Below are 17,786 nucleotides of genomic sequence, written 5' to 3' on the forward strand. Positions count from 1 at the left end.
TTGCAGATGCAGTCATTGGCGAAGCAGTCTGGGAGAGTGTGGGGTGGAAGCAGAGGCCAGGACTGGTCCAGGCATCGGCCCCCCTCCTAGGGAAATGGGGATGCAGTGGTGGGAGTGGTGGGGGGCAGGATGGTGCAGCAGGATGAGGTCAGCTTCTGGGCCAGAGGGGCTTCCCTCAAGCAAGTTGCACTGCGTGTAGAAGGCATATGGGGCCAACAGGGACGCTGGAGGTCAAATGGCCAAGACATGCCAGGTACAGTGTCTCAGGGGAGACACCAGGTACAGAGGCTTGGGGGAGGGAGAGCTGGAAAGAGGGGTTGAGGCTCAGGGAAGCCTGAGCATCTCTCCTTGACCTGACTGTGTCCTTGGAGCTGCCTTCCATGGCAGTCTCACTACCAGGACCCCTAGCCTTCACCCCTTCCTTTTATGTCTCCTTTCCTGAAACAATCTTCTCCCCAAGTTTGCCTGTCAGGGAAAGCAGGAGTGCATCCCAGCGCCCCAGAACACACACACTTTACAGTTGCTTTAATCATTAGAGTCTGAGATTCTGCCTTCACCTGAAGCTGAGCGGTGCAGAGGACAGATGTCCCCTGGGACCAGCTCCGGTGGTCTGGCCTGAAGTGGCCCCTTGGTGGGCCAGGTAATTTTGTTATATCGTTATTTGCTTTCTTGGCAGTGGCTCTCTGCGGCCAAACTCATGCCCAAGACAAAGCTGCTTCGAGCTAGGGCCTTGCTTCTGTGGGCCTGGGCCCCAGGTTGGTGAGCCCCTCCCATGAGAGTGGCCTTTGTCCCCTCCCTCTGCGTCATGCAGTTCACAGCCCCTTTTCTGGTAGCATGGAGACCCTGGCCTGGAGGTGTTTCCTTTTTTCTTTTTTCTTTTTTTTTTAAGATTTTATTTATTTATTTGACAGAGAGAGATCACAAGTAGGCAGAGAGAGAGGAGGAAGCAGGCTCCCATGCTGAGCAGAGAGCCCGATGTGGGGCTCGATCCCAGGACCCTGAGATCATGACCTGAGCTGAAGGCAGAAGTTTAACCCACTGAGCCAGCCAGGCACCCCCTATGGTTCTTTTCTAAAATGCTTTGGCAAGTGCCTTGAAGCTCAGGATCCAGTGCCCCCAGCTCTGAGCCTGCGTCTGGGATTTCATCATGCTGGCTGGGGGTTGGGGGGCGGTTCCCACCATGCTGGAGGGGTTCCCAGGCTGGCCACCTGACTGTGCACAGGGGTGCTGGTGTGGGCGCATGCTGGCCAGCCTGCCCTGTTGAGCTGTGTGGCCTCTTGGAGGCTACCCAGCTCCACGGGGCTAGGCAGCATCTGGGATCGTGGGGACACGAAGGCCTTGTGCTGTCGTAGACGGAACCTATCCTCAGCTTCATGGAAATGCTCAGACTCTCCCAGGCACTTTAAAAATACAACCCATTTACAATAAAGGCGAGGCATTAGACAGCCTGAGCACTTGGGCTCCAGGTTCTCACACAAGCCTGCTGAGTGAGGGCGGTCAGACTTCACTGGCCAAGCCATCAGCCCTGGCCCAGACCTGGTGGTCATGGGACCGTTCTCTCAGGCCTTCTCACTGAGTAGCCCCCCAAGATCACTTTTCCCTGACCAGCGTCACTGCGCCCTGTGTGCCGACTGCAGCTGCCCAGTGGATATCTGACTTCTGCTCCTTCTCTGTCCCCTGGTCCTGGGAAGGAAAGTGAGGGTCCCACGGCTGGGCCTTTGTCCTTGTGCCCCTCTCCTGGCAACAGTGTGTGGGGGCCTCTTGGAATCCCCCAGGACAGGTGGAAAGGCTCTGAGTCACAGTGAAGGTAGGCTAGTTTTGGAGTTGGAGTGAAGGGAGAGCAGGTGCAGGGAGGCCCGCTGGGAAGTAGGAGCAGAGGCAGGGACCCAAAGCCCAGAGTTGAGGGAACAGAGGTTCTTGGCTTGGCTGTGCCTGGAGGGAGGCCGCACGATGGCCCCAGGGCCACCTCTGACCCTCACGGGCCCTCCCTCAGAGCCAGGCTCTGCGTCTAGGGCTTTAAGGTATACGAAACTATAACTGAAGTTCTCCATCCTATGGAAGGAGGGGTAGAGCAGTAAGCAGCTGTCCCCAGAGCCTCCCCCTTCAGGGTCACTCCAGGACTTGCTGGGTCCTGCATCTGCCCAGTGAGCCTATGTTGAGCCCCTGCTGTGTACCTGCCCTGTGCTTATCCCCAGGGATGCCAGGACACCTCTGGAGCAAGTGTACAGGTAGGAGAGATAAGAAGTTGCTGTGGGTTTTTCTGGATGCTGGGGTAGAATAGGACCCGGAGCAGAGCCCCTCTAGAGAGGACAAGAGCTGTGAGCATGAGGGGCGGGTCCCCAGTCCTGGAGCAGAACCCTGGAAGTTGGGGTGGGAGCTGGTCAGGCGGCTGCAAAGGGGTGGAGGCAGCACCTCTGGCTGGAGGAAGGGGGGGTGGGTCATGGGTCACATGCGGCAGGGAAGCCAACACTCTGGAAACAGCAGCCTTCAAGGGTCACATGTGTGCTGTGGGTTCCTGGAGCTCCAGGTGACTCTCAGGGAGCAGTGAGAGCAGAGGGGGATCTGGGCGTGAGGCCTCCCTACTGCACCAGCCCCCCTCCTGCCTCTAGGAGCTCCAGCCCCTTCCCACCCACCCTGCTCTGAGCTCTCCCAGGAAAAACTCCCCCTCGAGGTGGCATGGCATCTGTGGGCCCATCACAGGTGAGGAGACAGGTGTGGAGCGGCCGGATGGGGCCCAACCCAGCCCTGCTTGTGCCTGATGACCACTGAGCTTTGTGGCCCTGGGGAGGCCCCCCTGAGGTAGAGGCGGTAAGAGGAGCTCTGGGAGATTGGCGGGGATTGGGGGAGGGCTAAGAAGGGGGGGGGGCCTGGAGGCTTAGAGGAGGCTCAGGAAGAGGCTGGCCAGGCCAGGTGCTGGGTGTCCATGGGGCTGGACAGGGGTTTGGTCTTGTCCACGCCCACTCGGGTGCCAGCCCTGAAACCCTGCCCCCCCCCACTTCACCTGTGCCCCTGGGCCAGGCCCCCGACTTAGCATCACATCCTCACTGGTCACTCTACTTCCTCTCTCTCATTTTCACACTCCCTGCCACCCACATCTATCCTGCAGTCCTACTACCAGAATTTTCCAGAAGTTGCTGCCCCATGGGGGTCTCTGGCCTCCCATTGTTTCCTTGCCCACGTGCTTCACCACCAGAGACAGCCCTCTGCCCAGTCCCTTCCCAGTCTTCCAATCGCCACACAACCTTCCTGGCCTGCAGCCCTTCTCCCACAGGTGCTCACCTCTAGCAAGGTCGTGTGTGTACTCGAGTGTGTAACTTAAAGTGTAAAATGTAATGGTTTTCAGTAAATTTACAGGCGTGCACAGCTATCACCATTAATTTCAGAACATTTTCGTCCCCCCAAAAGGATACCCCTCCCTCCTTAGCTGTCACCTCCATCCCCTACAATCCCGCCTGCCTAGCACCAGGAGACCCCAGATCTGTTTCTGTGTCTGTAGGTTTGCCTGTTTGTGATGTTTCATATAAATAGGATTTGTGTTATTTTCACATCTCCCCATGTGCCTGGAAGCGCTACCCTAAGGGGTGTTCACGGCCTGTTTTCTCTCAGAGGCCTGAGCACTTGGCAGGTAGCGGCACAACTTTTGCAGAATTTGGTTGCATTGACTTGACAGGGCACCATCTGTATTTAAAGATTTTTACTGAAGTTTATTTTTAATCATGAAAATCTGAGGGGCTAGATATCCAGAATTAAGGGATTGTTTAAAAACAATACTTCAGGATGCCTGGGTGGCTCAAACGGTTAAGCGTCTGCCTTCGGCTCAGGTCATCAAGTCCTGCATCGGGCTCCCTGCTCAATGGAGACTCTGCTTTTCCCTCTCCATCTGCCTCTCCCCCTGCTTGTGCTCTCTCTCTCTCTCAAATGAATAAATAAAATATGTAAAAAAACAAAACAAAAAACAATACTCCAGGTGTTTAGGTAACATTGGTGAAAAATCCCAAAAAGCCATGGAAAACGTCCCTAGCGTGCTATGAAAAATTATACCAAACACTGTGTCTCTACTTAACATGACCTCTTGACATGGTAATTATAACTTCTGTAAACAGAATCAAAGCAATAAATGTTAATTTTTTTTAGTGTGGTAAAATAGACATAACACAAAATTTACCACTTTCACCCTTTTTGAGTATACATCAGCAGCAGTTAGCACATTCACACTGTTGAAACACCCTGACCACCATGTCCAGAACTTTCCCATCATCCCGAACAGAAATGCTGTTTCCACTAAATGCTAATTCTCTACTCCCTCCCCCGGCCCCCGGTACCCTCCAGTCTACTTTTTCTCTGTGAGTTTGACTCCTCTAGGGACCTCATATAAATTGAGTCATTATACAATATTTGTCCTTTTGTATCTCGGTTATTTCACTGAGCATCATGTTTTCATGGTTCATCTACATGGCATGTAGAAACTTCAGTCTTGAAGAATAGTCCATCGTATGTAATTAAATATTACTTTAAAGAAGAAATTTCCAATAACATCCTAAAGAAAAAAGTACTGAGGAGTAAATTTAACCAAGGAGGTGGAAAACATGTACACTGAAAATTATAGGACATTCCTGAAAATAGCTAAAGACCTAATTAAATGAAAAGATAGCCCATATTCATGGATTGGAAGGCTTGCTCTAGTTAAGATGGTGATACTTCCCAAAGTTATATATAGATTCAATACATTTCCTATAAAAACTACCTTGGCCTTTCTTTTTTTGCAGAAATGGAAAAGATCCTCAAATTCATATGGAAGCTTTGAATAGCCCAAACAATGTCGAAAAAGAAAAACAAAGTTGGAGGACTCGTATGTCTCGATTTCAGAATTTACTACAAAGTTATGATAATCCAAAGTGTGGTACTGTCATAAGAATAGACGAACGGAAAAAAAATCAAGACAACAGAAATAAGCCAAATATCAATAGCCAACTGGTTTTTGACAAGGGGGCCACGGCCATTCAATGAGGAAGTTAGTCTCTTCAACAAATGATGATGGAACAACTGGATGGCTGTATACCAGAAGAGCAGAGTTGGGCCCTGTAATGATTAATTTTATGTGTCCACTTGTCTAGGCCATAGTACCCAGATATTTGGTCAAACACTAGTTTGGATATTGCTCTAAGCTATTTTTAAAATGAGATTAACATTTAAATTTTGATCTTGAGTAAGGTAGCTTACCTTTCATAATGTGGGTGGGCCTCGCCCCATCAGTTGAAAACCTTAAGGGAAAACAGAGTTCCCCAAGTGAAAGGGAATTCTACCTCCAGACTGTCTTCAGACTTAAGCTGCAGCATCAACTCTTCCGAGGCTCTAGGTTTCTAGCCTGCCCTCCTACTCTGCAGAGTTTGGACGTGGCCGCCATCCACAGTCATGGGAACCAGTTCCTCAAAATCTCTTTCTCTCCAAAATAAATAAATAAACCCAACCAACCAACCACCCAAGCTCTCCCCCTTCCCTGTGCGCGCGCGCACACACACACACACACACACACACACACACACTACATTTGTTCTATTTCTCTGGATAACTCTGACTAGTACAGGAGGTAAATCTTCACATTCCCTGGCTTGGCAGTAGATACTTAGATTTGATACAAAAAGCACGAGTGACAAATGAAGAGATAGGTAAATTGAACTTCATCAAAATTAAAAACTTTTGTGCATTAAAGGACATTATGAAACAGTGAAAAGGTGACTAGAAGAATGGGAGTGGGGACTCAGATTTCCTCTCAGGCTGGGCATCTGCCTGGTGCCCAATCTAGCCAGCCACCCATCCCTGACTCTGAGTGTGCCCAGCAACCCTTTCTCCCTCCATCTCTGCCAGGCTCAGCCCTGGGGGCTGCCTTGCCCTCCTCAGCAGTGGCAGGAGCACCGACCTCTGTGGCCTGGGATGGTCCTGTGCTGGGAGCCCCCCTAAGTACTGGTTTTGTTTCTGAGTCTCCAGACCAGCCAGTCAGCCCCGGGCCTTGTTCTCAGGGCACTGATGGGGCAGCCAGTGTCCTCCCTGGGACCCAGGAGCAGAGTTAGGCTCCCTTCCTGCCCCCTTTGCTGCTTTCTGAAGGACAAGATTGCCAGGAAGCCCGGGCAGGGCCCCTTTTCACGGCCTTTGTGCCGAGAACACTGACTCAACGATGAAGTTAAGGTTCTATCTTGGGAAGTTGTCCCCCAAACACTGTTAATTTAACTGGAACTGTCAGCTTGTGTCAGATCCATAAAACATACTGGAAGGAATGGAAGGCTGGCCAGGTTGTCCTCTGCTCTCCATCCAGACCTATGTCCAGGACACAGCTGCTCCTGGCAGCCCCAACCCTCCAGCTGCCAGAGGAGGTAGCACAGCCCATGATTTTCCTGTGACTTTTGAATCTTCCTTTGTGCACGTGAAATCTAACCTTTTAAAGGGAAAACAGTCCATTCAGTTTTACCAATTTCTCTCCCTGTACTGGACACGTTCCTGAGCCAACGAGGACTCCATGTTGGGTGGTGATGACCTGACCCCAGTGCAGCGATGAGATTCTGTTCATTTGCAGAGAGAGACACGGGGGCAGTTCTTCATTCATGCAAACAAATCTGCGAGTCCCTCCCCTGTGCTCTGACAAGGATGCAAGGAGTAGTCACTGTGTGTGTGTGTGGGGGGGGGGTTCATTCCCTGGGTGGCCCCTCGATGTGAGCTGTCTGGTCTTGGGGCCCCAGGAGGAGGTACCCCCCAGAAGGGTCCTCCAAGGATGGTCTTGCTCTAGGAGAAGCAGGTCTGGACAGGATGGTGGGCATGCTTGGGGCTGGGCAGTGCATGGCAAGATTGCCATAGGGAATAAATGAGGTGCTGCCTGTGGAATGGGGACCTCCTGGAAGGGCATCTGAGCAGAGCCACATGGGGCTCAGCTGTGGGACTGAGGAGAGAGGGTCTGTCCTTCCTGGGGGTGACAAGGCTGTCTCCAGGCTTGAAGAGTGAGGGAGCAGGAGCCAGACCTCTACAAGGGGAAGGGGGCTTGGGGATAGGCTGGGCAAAGGTCAGGGGAGCCACGAAGCACACAGCTCACTGTGGGGGACCTCCCAGGGTTCCAGGTGGGCAGGGCTGGCAGTGGGGGGTACTGCATTGTCACAGCTGGTGTGGTCTGGGAGGCAGGAGAGGCTGTGGTCAGGGAGTTGGAAGGACTCAGTGTGGAGCCGGGTGAGTGAGGGCCGATTCTGGGAGTCCAGTGGGAGGCTGGGAGGACAGCTTGGAGGCATGTCTGGGAGAAGTCCCACCCTATTTGCGACAAAGGTCCCTGAGATGCTCCTCCGGCCCTTGTGGGACCCCGCCAGGGCCCAGCCCCCAAGGCTCAAGTGTCTGTGTGCCTTGGTGCAGAGCTATGGGTGCATGGGTAGCAGGGGCCCCAGCTCTCACTTTCCACTTTCCCGTCACATCTGTGGTAGGGGCACCCCACTAATTCACAAAAGCTTCTGCATGTGTGTTACATTTAAACACAAAACTGAAGTTTCCATTTCCAAGGAGTTAGTTTTAGTAACAAATCTTGATGCTGATTTTTTTGATTGCAGCAGGGATGTGAACAGATAAATTTTTATGATTATTTTATGATCCCTCAAGTGAACATCCCCTAATCAGCTTCAGAAGATGATCAAGTCTGGCAATTTTCAGTGCATTTTTCTAAATGTATTTAATATTCAGTCACAAGAGGTGAGGTGTGTGTGGTCTCAGAGCCCCTGGCTGTGGTCTGGGCTTGTCCTGGGGGTGCTGCAGGGCCTCACCTCATCCTGGCTTTTGTCTTGAATGCAGTGGCCTCGTGGTCTATGCAGATGGACCTCTGAACTTGGACCGCAAGGCAGAAGACATGTCCGAGCTATTCCGGCCCTTCCACACGCTGCTGCGAAAAATAAGGTGGGAAGCGGCTGCTCCGGGAGGGCGGGGGAGGATAGGGGGGGTTGCTGTCGTCCCTGTTGGGCCCCAGCCCTCCTTTCTGTGAGGACAGGTGGGTTCTTCCCGGTCCTCTCTGCTCCAGGCAAAGGTGTGCCTTGGTCTTCGTCTGTAGTTACTGGTTCATAGTGTTTCAAGCCCCTGTGTAAACCCACATACACCCTTGTCTCCCCTCAGAACCCAGCTCTTTGTGCTTGGGTAACAGCATGACCTTGGGCACAAACTGTCAGTCACATGACTGCAGCCACCATGCTGAAAGCTCTGGCCCTGGGCCCTCTGTGCGAGAGGGAAAGGCTGGGAAACGGGATGACACGGGTGCCCCCCCAGGGCCACACAGACTGCAGGGGAGGGGTGAGCCCTGGGAGGGCGGTGACAGGGCTGCGGCTGGGGCCCATGCAGGGACGGGTGCTTGCTTGGGCTTTCGTGGGTGCTCCCACCAGTATAGAGGTGCCCTGCAGTCTTGAGCACAGGGCTCCTCCCCTGCTGTGACTTGTCCTGGCTCCCCCAGCAGTCCCGGGCAATGGGTCCAGGTGGCATTGATGTCCTCGGCCCCCTGTGTGCTGCCCTGGTGGCCTGGAGGTGTCTGCTGTGGATGACTGTCCTTTGCTCTAAGGGGCTCCCCTCGGCTTTCAGCAACAACAGGCCTCAAGCCAGCCTCCTCCATCTTGGGCCTCCCCACAAACCCTCATTTCCCACTGGCCCGGAGCCCTCCCAGGTGGCCCTAGACAGATGGCACAGCAGGAGGCTGTGGGCCCTTGTCCTCTGAACTCCTTCTGGCCCAGTGGCCTCAGACTCCAAGGTCTTTCTTACCGTGGTCCCAGTCTCTGTAAGCTCCCTTCTGTGCTTTTGGTGGAACTGATGACCCTGTGGACTTCCATGTGGACTTCCTGGGTCCAGCAGGACAGCCTAGCCCAGGGCAGCCAGCGCTGGCTTCCCTTTCCTGGTGCCAGTTCAGGCAGACAGCTGGAGAGTCCCCTGCTCCCAGCTGTCCTTGGCCCCTGCAAGAGCCAACATGCTGTGAATCAAGATGGGAGGGAGAGGGGTGCCTGGGTGGCTCAGTGGGTTAAAGCCTCTAAACCTAAAGCTCAGGTCATGATCCCAGGGTCCTGGGATCAAGCCCTGCAACAGGCACTCTGCTCAGCAGGGAGCCTGCCTCCCCCACCCCTCTGCCTGCCTCTCTGCCTACTTGTGATCTCTCTCTGTCAAATAAATAAATAAAATCTTTAAAAAAAAAATAAGATGGCAGGGAAAGGCCCAACAGGGTGGTCCTTGGAGAGTCACTGGCCCTAGGGGTGGGTGAGGCACAGCCTGGGTCCTGTGATAGGTGCTTGTTCCAGATGGGGGACACTGGGCACTGGGACATGGGCAGGGGAAACAGTCCAGAGCATCAGAGACAGGTGCAACATGCTCTGAGGTCTGACGTACGTGACTGGAATTAGAAGGAAGAAAAGAGGGGCACCCAGCTGGCTCAGTCTGGGTGGGCGGGCCTGCCACTCTTGAGTTTGAGCCCAGTGCTGGGTGTGGAGATCACTTTAAAAAATCAAATCTTAAAAAAAGAAGAAGAAGAAGAAGAAGAAGGAATTTTCCAAAACTGAAGAGAGATCTCTGCCCACAGACCCAGGAGGCTCAAGAACTACAAGGAAGACAGATAGAAGCAGACTTAGTATATCAAAGTAAAACTGCTGAAAACAGAGAAACAAATCTTAAACGGCCAGAGAAAAAGGACATATTTCTGGGAAAAGAATGTAAGATTGATAGCTGTCTCCTGAGAAATGAACAATGGGAGCCCAAAGGCAATGGAGTGATGCTATTTCAAGGGCTGGAAGAAAACATCCACCCAGCATGAAGGCAAAATGGTGAGTTATTGAAAAGCAGACCTGAAGGCATTCAGCAGTGGCCTGCCCACGGAGAAAAGCTAATCGGAGTTCCTCAGGCAAAGGCAAACGCCCAGATACAAATGTGGAAATGCAGGAGAGACTGAAGGAGCCGGTGTGGGTGGGTAAGAAGTGTGCTTTGTGCAGAACGATCACCACCATGTCTTGTGGAGTTCAGATGACACATAGCATCGTTAGCATTTGGAAATAAAAGCAATGTTTTGCTACATTAATTTTTTAAAAGAAGAAAAACTGAATCATTTTGAAATTGCAGCATAAGAATTTGAAAAATTCAATACCTATTTTATGATGAAAACATCAGTGGTGATTTCCTTAATCTGATAAGAGAGAGAGAGATATATATACACACACACATGAAGTGGAAACCGTACACAAAAATGACAGAGAGTGGACCCAGGACAGAAATGTGAGAACTGAGACAATAGAACTCCTACAAGACCATCTTGGACAAGTACTCTATCACATTGCATTTTTTTAAAAGATTTTTATTTATTTATTTGACACAGAGATCACAAGTAGGCAGAGTCAGGCAGAGGGGTGTGGGGGGGAAGCAGGCTCCCCGCTGAGCAGAGAGCCTGATGTGGGGCTCGATACCAGGACCCTGAGACCATGACCTAAGCTGAAGGCAGAGGCTTAACCCACTGAGCCACCAAAGCACCCCTCATGTTGTGTTTTGGAAATTATTTCTTGGACAGGACACCAAAGGCACAGGCGACAAGAGGAAAAAATAGACAAATTAGACTTGAAAGTTTTTAAATTTTGTACAACGTGAGACACTCTCAACAGAGTAGAGAGGCAGCCCATAGGTTGGAGAAAATATTCTCACATCTTATACCTGATAAAGGATCGACATCCAGAATCTATAGAGAACCTCTAAAATTCACCAAGAAAAGCCAAACAACCTGGTTCAAAAGAGCAAAGGATTTGAAGAGACATTTCTCCCAAGAAAGTGTGTGAGTGGCCAGCAAGCTCTGGAAAAATTGTTCATCACTCCTTGTCCGATCAAACTCACAATGAAATTGTACCTCCAACCCAGTAGGATGGCTCTTTCCAAAACTAACAATCAACAACAACAACAGAGGCCATGTGTTGGCAAGAATGTGGAGAATTAGAATCCTGTGCCTCATTGGTGGGAGTGCAAAATGGTGCGAATGCCATGGAAAAACATTGTGGAGGTCCCTCAAAAAATGAAAAATAGAATTGTCAGATGATCCAGCCATTCCACGCCTGGGTATATTCTAAAAAGAGCTTGAAGTAGTGTCTCAAAGAGACATGTGTCTAGCTGTGTTCCAAGAAGCATTATTCACAACAGCTAAGGCATGGAAGCGAACCAGGTGTCTACTGGTAGATGAGTGGAGAAGCCAAATGTGGCCCATCACACAATGGAATGTTATTCACCCTAAAAAGGAAGGAACTCCTGACTCCTGCCACCACACGGATGAACCCCAAGGACATGCTTGGTGAAATAGACCAGCCACAGAAAGACAAATTATGTGAGATTCCAACTCCACAAGGGACCTGAACTAGTCAGAATTGTGGAGACAGGTAGCGGGTGGTGGGTGTCGGGCTGGGGGTGGGGAGCGTGCTGTTAGTGTTTGTGGGGACAGAGTTCAGGTTTATAAGATGAATGTGTTCTAGGAGTAGATGTTGGTGATGGTGGTGCTAGGATGTGAATATCACTGAGTCGTCCCTCAAAATGGCTAAGATGATAAATTTCACATCATAGCTGTTTTAGCACAGTAAAAAATTTAAATATTACCTGCAATAATGTCAGTAAATATCAGCTGCTTCAGCATCTATCTGCAGTTGTCTAAGGCCTCTGTTGAAAGTCACAAGAGGTTACTGGCATGAAATGTTAAAGACGTAAAGAGAGAGCGATTCCAAGTCAAGGAGTGGAGAACTTAACATTGCAAAGGTGTCCGTTATCTTCCAATCCATCTATGAATTTAGTGCGGTCTCAATCAGAATCTTACGAGGTTTTTGTCTCTTTTGGTAAAAATTCACAAACTAATTCTGAAATTCATGTGGAAGTGCAAGGGACCAAAACTAGCCAGAAAGAAGATCGCTAGAGAGAAAGAGCATTATTTACACATTCTACATGCTGGGCTTTGATTCTTTCCATAAATGACCCTGGTGTGACCATGCTTGTGAACACATGTGCATTTCTGCTGTAGATAGTCGTGCAGGGCCAGGAGTGTCAACAGAATGGAGCTTAGAAACAGACCAACACATCTGGGCCTCCCTGATTGAAGACAAAGGAGACACAGCCCGGCAGTGGGGGGGTGGTTGCTGTTTTCCAATAAATGGGCGGAGTCAGCAGATATCCACATGAGGAAAAACAGGTCTGGATCCTTACCACAATCACCCACAAGAGTCAACTCCGGATAAATTGCACGTGGGAAGTAAAAACAATGATTTCCGAGGAAAACAACAGGAACATCTTTATGAACTTGGAGTAGCAGATTGCTTAAACAGGACAAAAAAGCACTAAACATAAAGGAATATGTGATTTATTGAACTTCATTGAAATTAAAACTTCAGTTGTTCCGCAGGTACTGTTACAAGAATGAAGGCGTAAAGCCCGAGAGTTGGAGAACATGTCCAACAAAGAACTCAAATACAAAACATAAAGAACTCCTGTCGATCTGTAAGAACAACAGAAATAACCCAAATAAAAACGGGCAGAAGATCTGAAAAGGCTTCACAGAGGGCACTGAGGAGGGCTGCCAAGCCTGTAAGCCGCTCTGCCCTTCATCAGTCAGCAGGCTGAGCAGTTTAAAGTGGAAAACCCCAGGAGTGTCTGGCGGTGCCAGCGAACGGACCACAGAGCCACGAGCAGAAGTCTGGAGAGCGCAGCGGGAGCCCCGCATCAGGGCGCAGGCGTGTTCCCTGGACGCACCCCCTCTGAGCCCATGCTGCAGCAGGGCGCACCCATGTTCCCTGGGCGCACCCCCTCCCAGTCGCCTACAGGTTTCTCAGGGAGGCACTCAGAGAGGGTGGCTGGAGCATCCAGAGCCCAACAGGTGTGGAACTGATTCCTACCCATGAGACCAAACCATCCAGGACACTGAACCTGACCAACCCTGACCAACCCTACATTACCAGATCCAACAAGACAAAACCAGTAGAAACTTCTATTGAATTTGAATTTCAGATAAACAGTTTCTGAGTGCAAGAATATCCCACATACTCCCCATTTGGGGCATTCCTATTCTAAAAAATATTCATATGCTTAAGAAGTACTTGTTGATTAGAAACTCCTATTAAACTGGGCCTCCTGCATTTCCTCTGGTGCTTCATACAGACATGGTGTTGCCAAACCATGCCTGCCTCTAGAGAGTGTGGATGGCACGTCCCCATTTATGCAGGGCTACTGTCTCAGTCTTTGGAAGTCAGGATGCTGGTGATGGCAGACGGGTGAGTGGGAGGGCACGTGAGGGCCTGTGAGCCTGGTTCACAGTCCACGGTTGGATCAAGGTGCTGCCCGCATGGGCATGCTCAGTTTATGAAGAGTCGCAAGCTGTGCGTTTCTGGGAAGTACATTTTTCTGGTGTTTCTGAGACTGCACGGGGCTCTTTAGCCTGGACTCAGACCTGCACTGGCCAAGAGCATGGCACATCCACGTAGACCTGCTTGAGATCCATCCCAGGCGTTGCCACATTAACTTCTTCAGGTCGTTGGTTTGGTGCCCCTTCCTCCAGGAAACCTTCCTGGGTTAAGCCTCCTGCTGGTAGGCATTTTTCTTTGTTGTAGTTGCTGTAGTTGTGAGGCAGTCATCATTCACAGAAACAGTGACTCTTCCAGTGTAACCTCCAAGGGCGAGACATGCCTGACCCATGCCTGCCTGTCTCCCCACCTGGCACAGGGATGGTGCTTGAGAACATGTGCACAGTGAGAGCCTAGAATGGGAACCAGCATTTTGTTTTCACTCCTAGAAGGTTTTCTTTTTCTTTTTTTAAGATTTTATTTATTTGACAGAGATCACAAGTAAGCAGAGGCAGGCAGGGAGTGGGGAGCAGGCTCCCTGCTGAGCAGAGAGCCCAATGTGGGGCTCAATCCTAGGACCCTGAGACCATGACCTGAGCTGAAGGTAGAGGCTTAACCTACTGAGCTACCGAGGTGCCCCATAGAAGGTTTTCTTAACGTGATGATCAGGTCCCTAAGAATCAGGGCAGCCTTGTTTTCCACAAGAGTTTTCAGAGCCTCACTTTTGAGAAAGACGCCTCGAGGGAAGGCAGTCATCCTTCCCCACAGCCGTGGTCTGACCTGCAGCTGGGGAGGATCCCTGTAGAATTGTGCCACGTTTCCTAGTGCAGGAAGTATGTGCCCTGTGTGCTTCACTGCCAGGGGCTGATCCCTTGTTGCTTCTCTGCTGATGCAGACATCAAGGGTGCTGTGTCCATCTGCTGTCGGCCAGGGGGCTGCTGTGGCCTTTGGGATCCTTACCTGTGGTTTTTGTCTTGACCCTTGTAGGGACTTGCTGCAGACCCTGACAGAGGACGAGCTTCACACACTGGAAAGGAACCTCTGCATTTCCCAGGACGTGGAATTCCCCATCCGGGCAGACACCCCGGTACCCCCCGCCCTGACACCCGCCTTTCCCCACTCACCCCTCCCCACGGAGGAGCTGCTCTCAGCCAAGGCCAAGACCCCGGAGGCAGAGCTGGCCTGTTCCATGCAGTATGACAGCCAGGAGCTAGAGCAGCTCGACCGCATGGTCCATAGGGCAGGGGATGAGATGTCATCCCTCCTCTCCCCGCCCAGTGCCTGCCAGTCCCCCGCACACCGGCCAGGGGTGGAGGGTAGCCCCCGTGGGGAGGCATCCCCAGGCAGTGCTCGGCTACGGCCGGGCAGCGACGAGGAAGAAGGAAGGGTATTTTTCATGGATGACGTGGAGGGGGCTGCCGAGGCCCCAGGAGGCCCATCTGGGTGGGCAGGCAGTGCCCACGCTGACCCCCAGGAGAGAGGGCCAGGCGGAGGGCACACAGAGGCCAGAGGTAGCGGTCCCTCCAAGGCAGAAGAGGGGGACATGAGCAATAACAACGACGTCCCTCATGACAAGATGTGGGCACTGGGTCCTAACTCCTGCAGCTGCCTGGATGCGCAGCCGCACCTGGATGGCTGGGAGGGGGGTGGGGACGCTGCGCAGACGGCCGAGATGATTGCCCACCGGACCGGGGGCATGAAGCTCTCAGCTACTGTTATCTTCAATCCCAAGTCAACCCCTGCAGGGGGCTCTGCCGTCACCACCCCGGAAGCCTCTGAAGACGGCATCTCCCTGCCGGGGCCTGTGGCCCAGGGGACACACAGTGGGTCCCACAAACTCAGTACTGCGGCCACCAGCTGCCTCCTTAACTCCTGCGTGTGCTGCGGGGCCTGCGGTGGCGGCAGGGAGGACAGCGCCGCCCAGAGTCTACATGACAAGTGTGGCCCCAGAAGCGTCATTAGCGCCTCTTACGTGGGCTCTGCCAAGGCCAGCGCCAAGGGCTCTGCTGAGAGATGGGAGGAGGCCCGGCCTGTGCCGGAGGCATTGCCCTCAGAGGATGCCTCTACTTCCAAGTGCCTGACACACACCTCGGGGCCTCTGCTGGACACAGTGGACAGGTCACCTGGAGCGGCCAATGGTGCCAGTCCAAAAAGGGAGCCTCAGGCTGGACCGCCAAACTCAGGGCAGCCGTCGAAGGCCAGGGTGGAAAATCAGCAGGGAGAGGTGGCCGAGGAGGAGCCTCAGCGCCTGTCGGACTCCAGGTAAGAGCTGGCTCTAGCCATGCCCAGGCTCTTCTCCTGGTATCCAGGGCTCGTTCCTGAGGTGTTGCCTGCAGGGCTCTCAGGTTGGGGGAGGCCAATGTGGGAGTCAAGCAGCCAGTAGCAGCCTGCTCGCCTAGTCCAACAGAGAAATGTCCCCAGTGAGCCCCGGGCCACCCTGCTTCTGATGTTACAGGCACCTTTCAGGTGATGTGGGCCCAGTGCCAAGCTCTTTGGCCACCCCCTTGGACTGCCGGGGCCCATCCCGGCCCCAGGTCATCCTCATCTGTCCGGGGACTGGGCGGCGGCCACCTCTGAGGTTGCTTTCCACATCACTTACTGTGGGGGCCTCGGCGAGTGCCCACCTGCCCGCGTGGCTACCCACCTCACCTGAGGTTACAAGTTAGACCAGCGGGTGCCCAGCAGTGGGCATGGAACCCTGAGGGCTGTGCTGGGATCCTGGGTCCGCCCTCTTATGTTCTCCCACAGTGCCTCCAGGACTCTGTCTTCCTGCCCCCTCCCCTCTTCTCCCCAGGGGAGCTCCTGTGTGCTCCTCCCGAGGCAGGGAACCAGGAAGGGTGGGCCAGGGGTGGGGGGCAGTCTGCAGGGCCCTGGTATCCACCCACCTCTTTTGCCTCAAGGCCACTCTCCCTTCCCTTGCTCCCCACACCCTGGACCTTTCCCGGTGAAGCAGATTCAGTGAACATTCCCTCATGACTACCGTGTGCCTACTGCAGGCTCTGCACTGGGAAAGGGGGCACTGGGTCACCCCGACTATTACATGGTCACAGCCCCCAGCCTTGTCCCCTCAGTGGGGCCTTGCCTGCTGGGTCTGCTGGCCGGAGGTGGGAGGGTGGGGAGAAGGTTTAGGCCGTACACAGCCCCTGTGGCTACGATCCTCTGGCAGCGTGTGACAGATGCCCACGTGCCCCGTGCAGCTCTGCGTGGGGTCTGCCATTGCTCCCCACCCCTCCTTTGCCCCTAGTGACCACTAACTTCCTCTCTGTCACCACGGACTTGCCTCTTTTGGATGCTTCCCATACGCAGAACCCCACGCTATGTAAACCGCACACCTGTCTGTTCCATGAGCGTGAGGCTTCCAAGGCTCATCAGTGTCGAAGCAATCGTCCACGGCGCTTCTTTCCTCTCTGTGGCTGGATAATGTCCCGTTGGACAGACAGACTGCCTTCCATCTGTCTGTTCATCCACCGGTGCACGGGTGTCATTTGTGTGTTTTTCTGTTGCCATGCAGAACTGCGTCCACACTCTGTGTGCTCAGAGGTTTCCTTTCCTCTAGGTGTGTGGGCGGGAGACCCGGAGGGTCATACACTGGTCCTACAGTCATCTCTCAGAGCCGGACGTGCACAGGGCCCCCGTTCTCTACCTCCTTGCTGCTCATTTTGGCCGAGAGCCGGTCAGCCAGCCCCTTTGTCCTTCCAGCAAGCACAGTCACGGGGTTGCTTTCAGCTGCCTCAAGACCATCGCTCTCTCTGCGACCATGCCACCGGTGTCAGAGTGCTCATTTGACCCCACTGAGCACAAGATGTAGAGAGATGGCTGTTGACATTTAATCGTATAATTATCTCAGATATTTGTTTGGTTCCCATCAAATCTATAAAATAAGGTAGATCCAGAGAAGTTTATCTCTTCACCTTGCTCTTCTTAAAGGTAACAGGTTTTAAGTTTTTTACAGCTTCCCTTCCAATTTTAAAAATATAAGCAAAGATGTACACACGTGCATTCTCTCCCCGCCCCCACCCCCAGGGCCTCACCCTGCAGACACTCTCATGTGCCCTGCTCTCCTGGCCTTGTAGCTTGGAGGCTGGGCCATCGTAGTTTTTGGAGGTGGGCTCCCTGTCCTGTCCAGCCGCGTGACCCCCATGGGGCTGAGCCAGTGTGCCCTCAGGCAGGTCTTGCTGCTGGCCATGGGGTTGTGCCAGACTCTGCTGCTCCAGACGGTGCAAACATCTTCTATTTCTGATAAAGTTGTTTTTGAGATGCAAGCCCAGCTTCCTCGGCCATGTCCAGAGGAATGAACTATTGTCACAAGCTGCTGGATGGCTTTCTTCCTTGGAATCCTCTGCAGAGTTGATTATTGGTAAGTGAATCATTCTTCAGCAAGGATGATAGGAAATCATCAGAAATTCTTCGACAGGTATGTTGCTTTTTCAGTTTTTGACCTGCCTCCCTTCT

At 52.5% G+C, this 17,786-nt stretch overlaps 1 protein-coding gene across 10 annotated transcripts in view; it reads left to right on the forward strand.

Annotated features, from left to right (window-relative positions):
- The window catches only part of ZFYVE28 (zinc finger FYVE-type containing 28), a 105,589-nt gene that overhangs the window by 65,499 nt on the left and 22,304 nt on the right, over positions 1-17,786 (forward strand). For 4 of the 10 annotated variants that reach the window (XM_082727070.1, XM_082727068.1, XM_082727071.1 and 1 more), the window contains exons 7-8: positions 7,816-7,917; positions 14,322-15,596. In XM_082727070.1, coding sequence (XP_082583196.1) covers positions 7,816-7,917; positions 14,322-15,596 — 1,377 coding nt within the window. Of the gene's footprint in view, positions 1-7,815; positions 7,918-14,321; positions 15,597-16,578; positions 17,493-17,579; positions 17,692-17,786 lie in introns of those variants that run through there. The other 6 variants (XR_014310718.1, XR_014310719.1, XM_082727073.1 and 3 more) reach the window with 5 other exon arrangements.

This window comes from Mustela nivalis (genome assembly GCF_964662115.1).
Source record: "Mustela nivalis genome assembly, chromosome: 4".
In the NCBI taxonomy this organism is placed as follows: Eukaryota; Metazoa; Chordata; class Mammalia; order Carnivora; family Mustelidae; genus Mustela; species Mustela nivalis.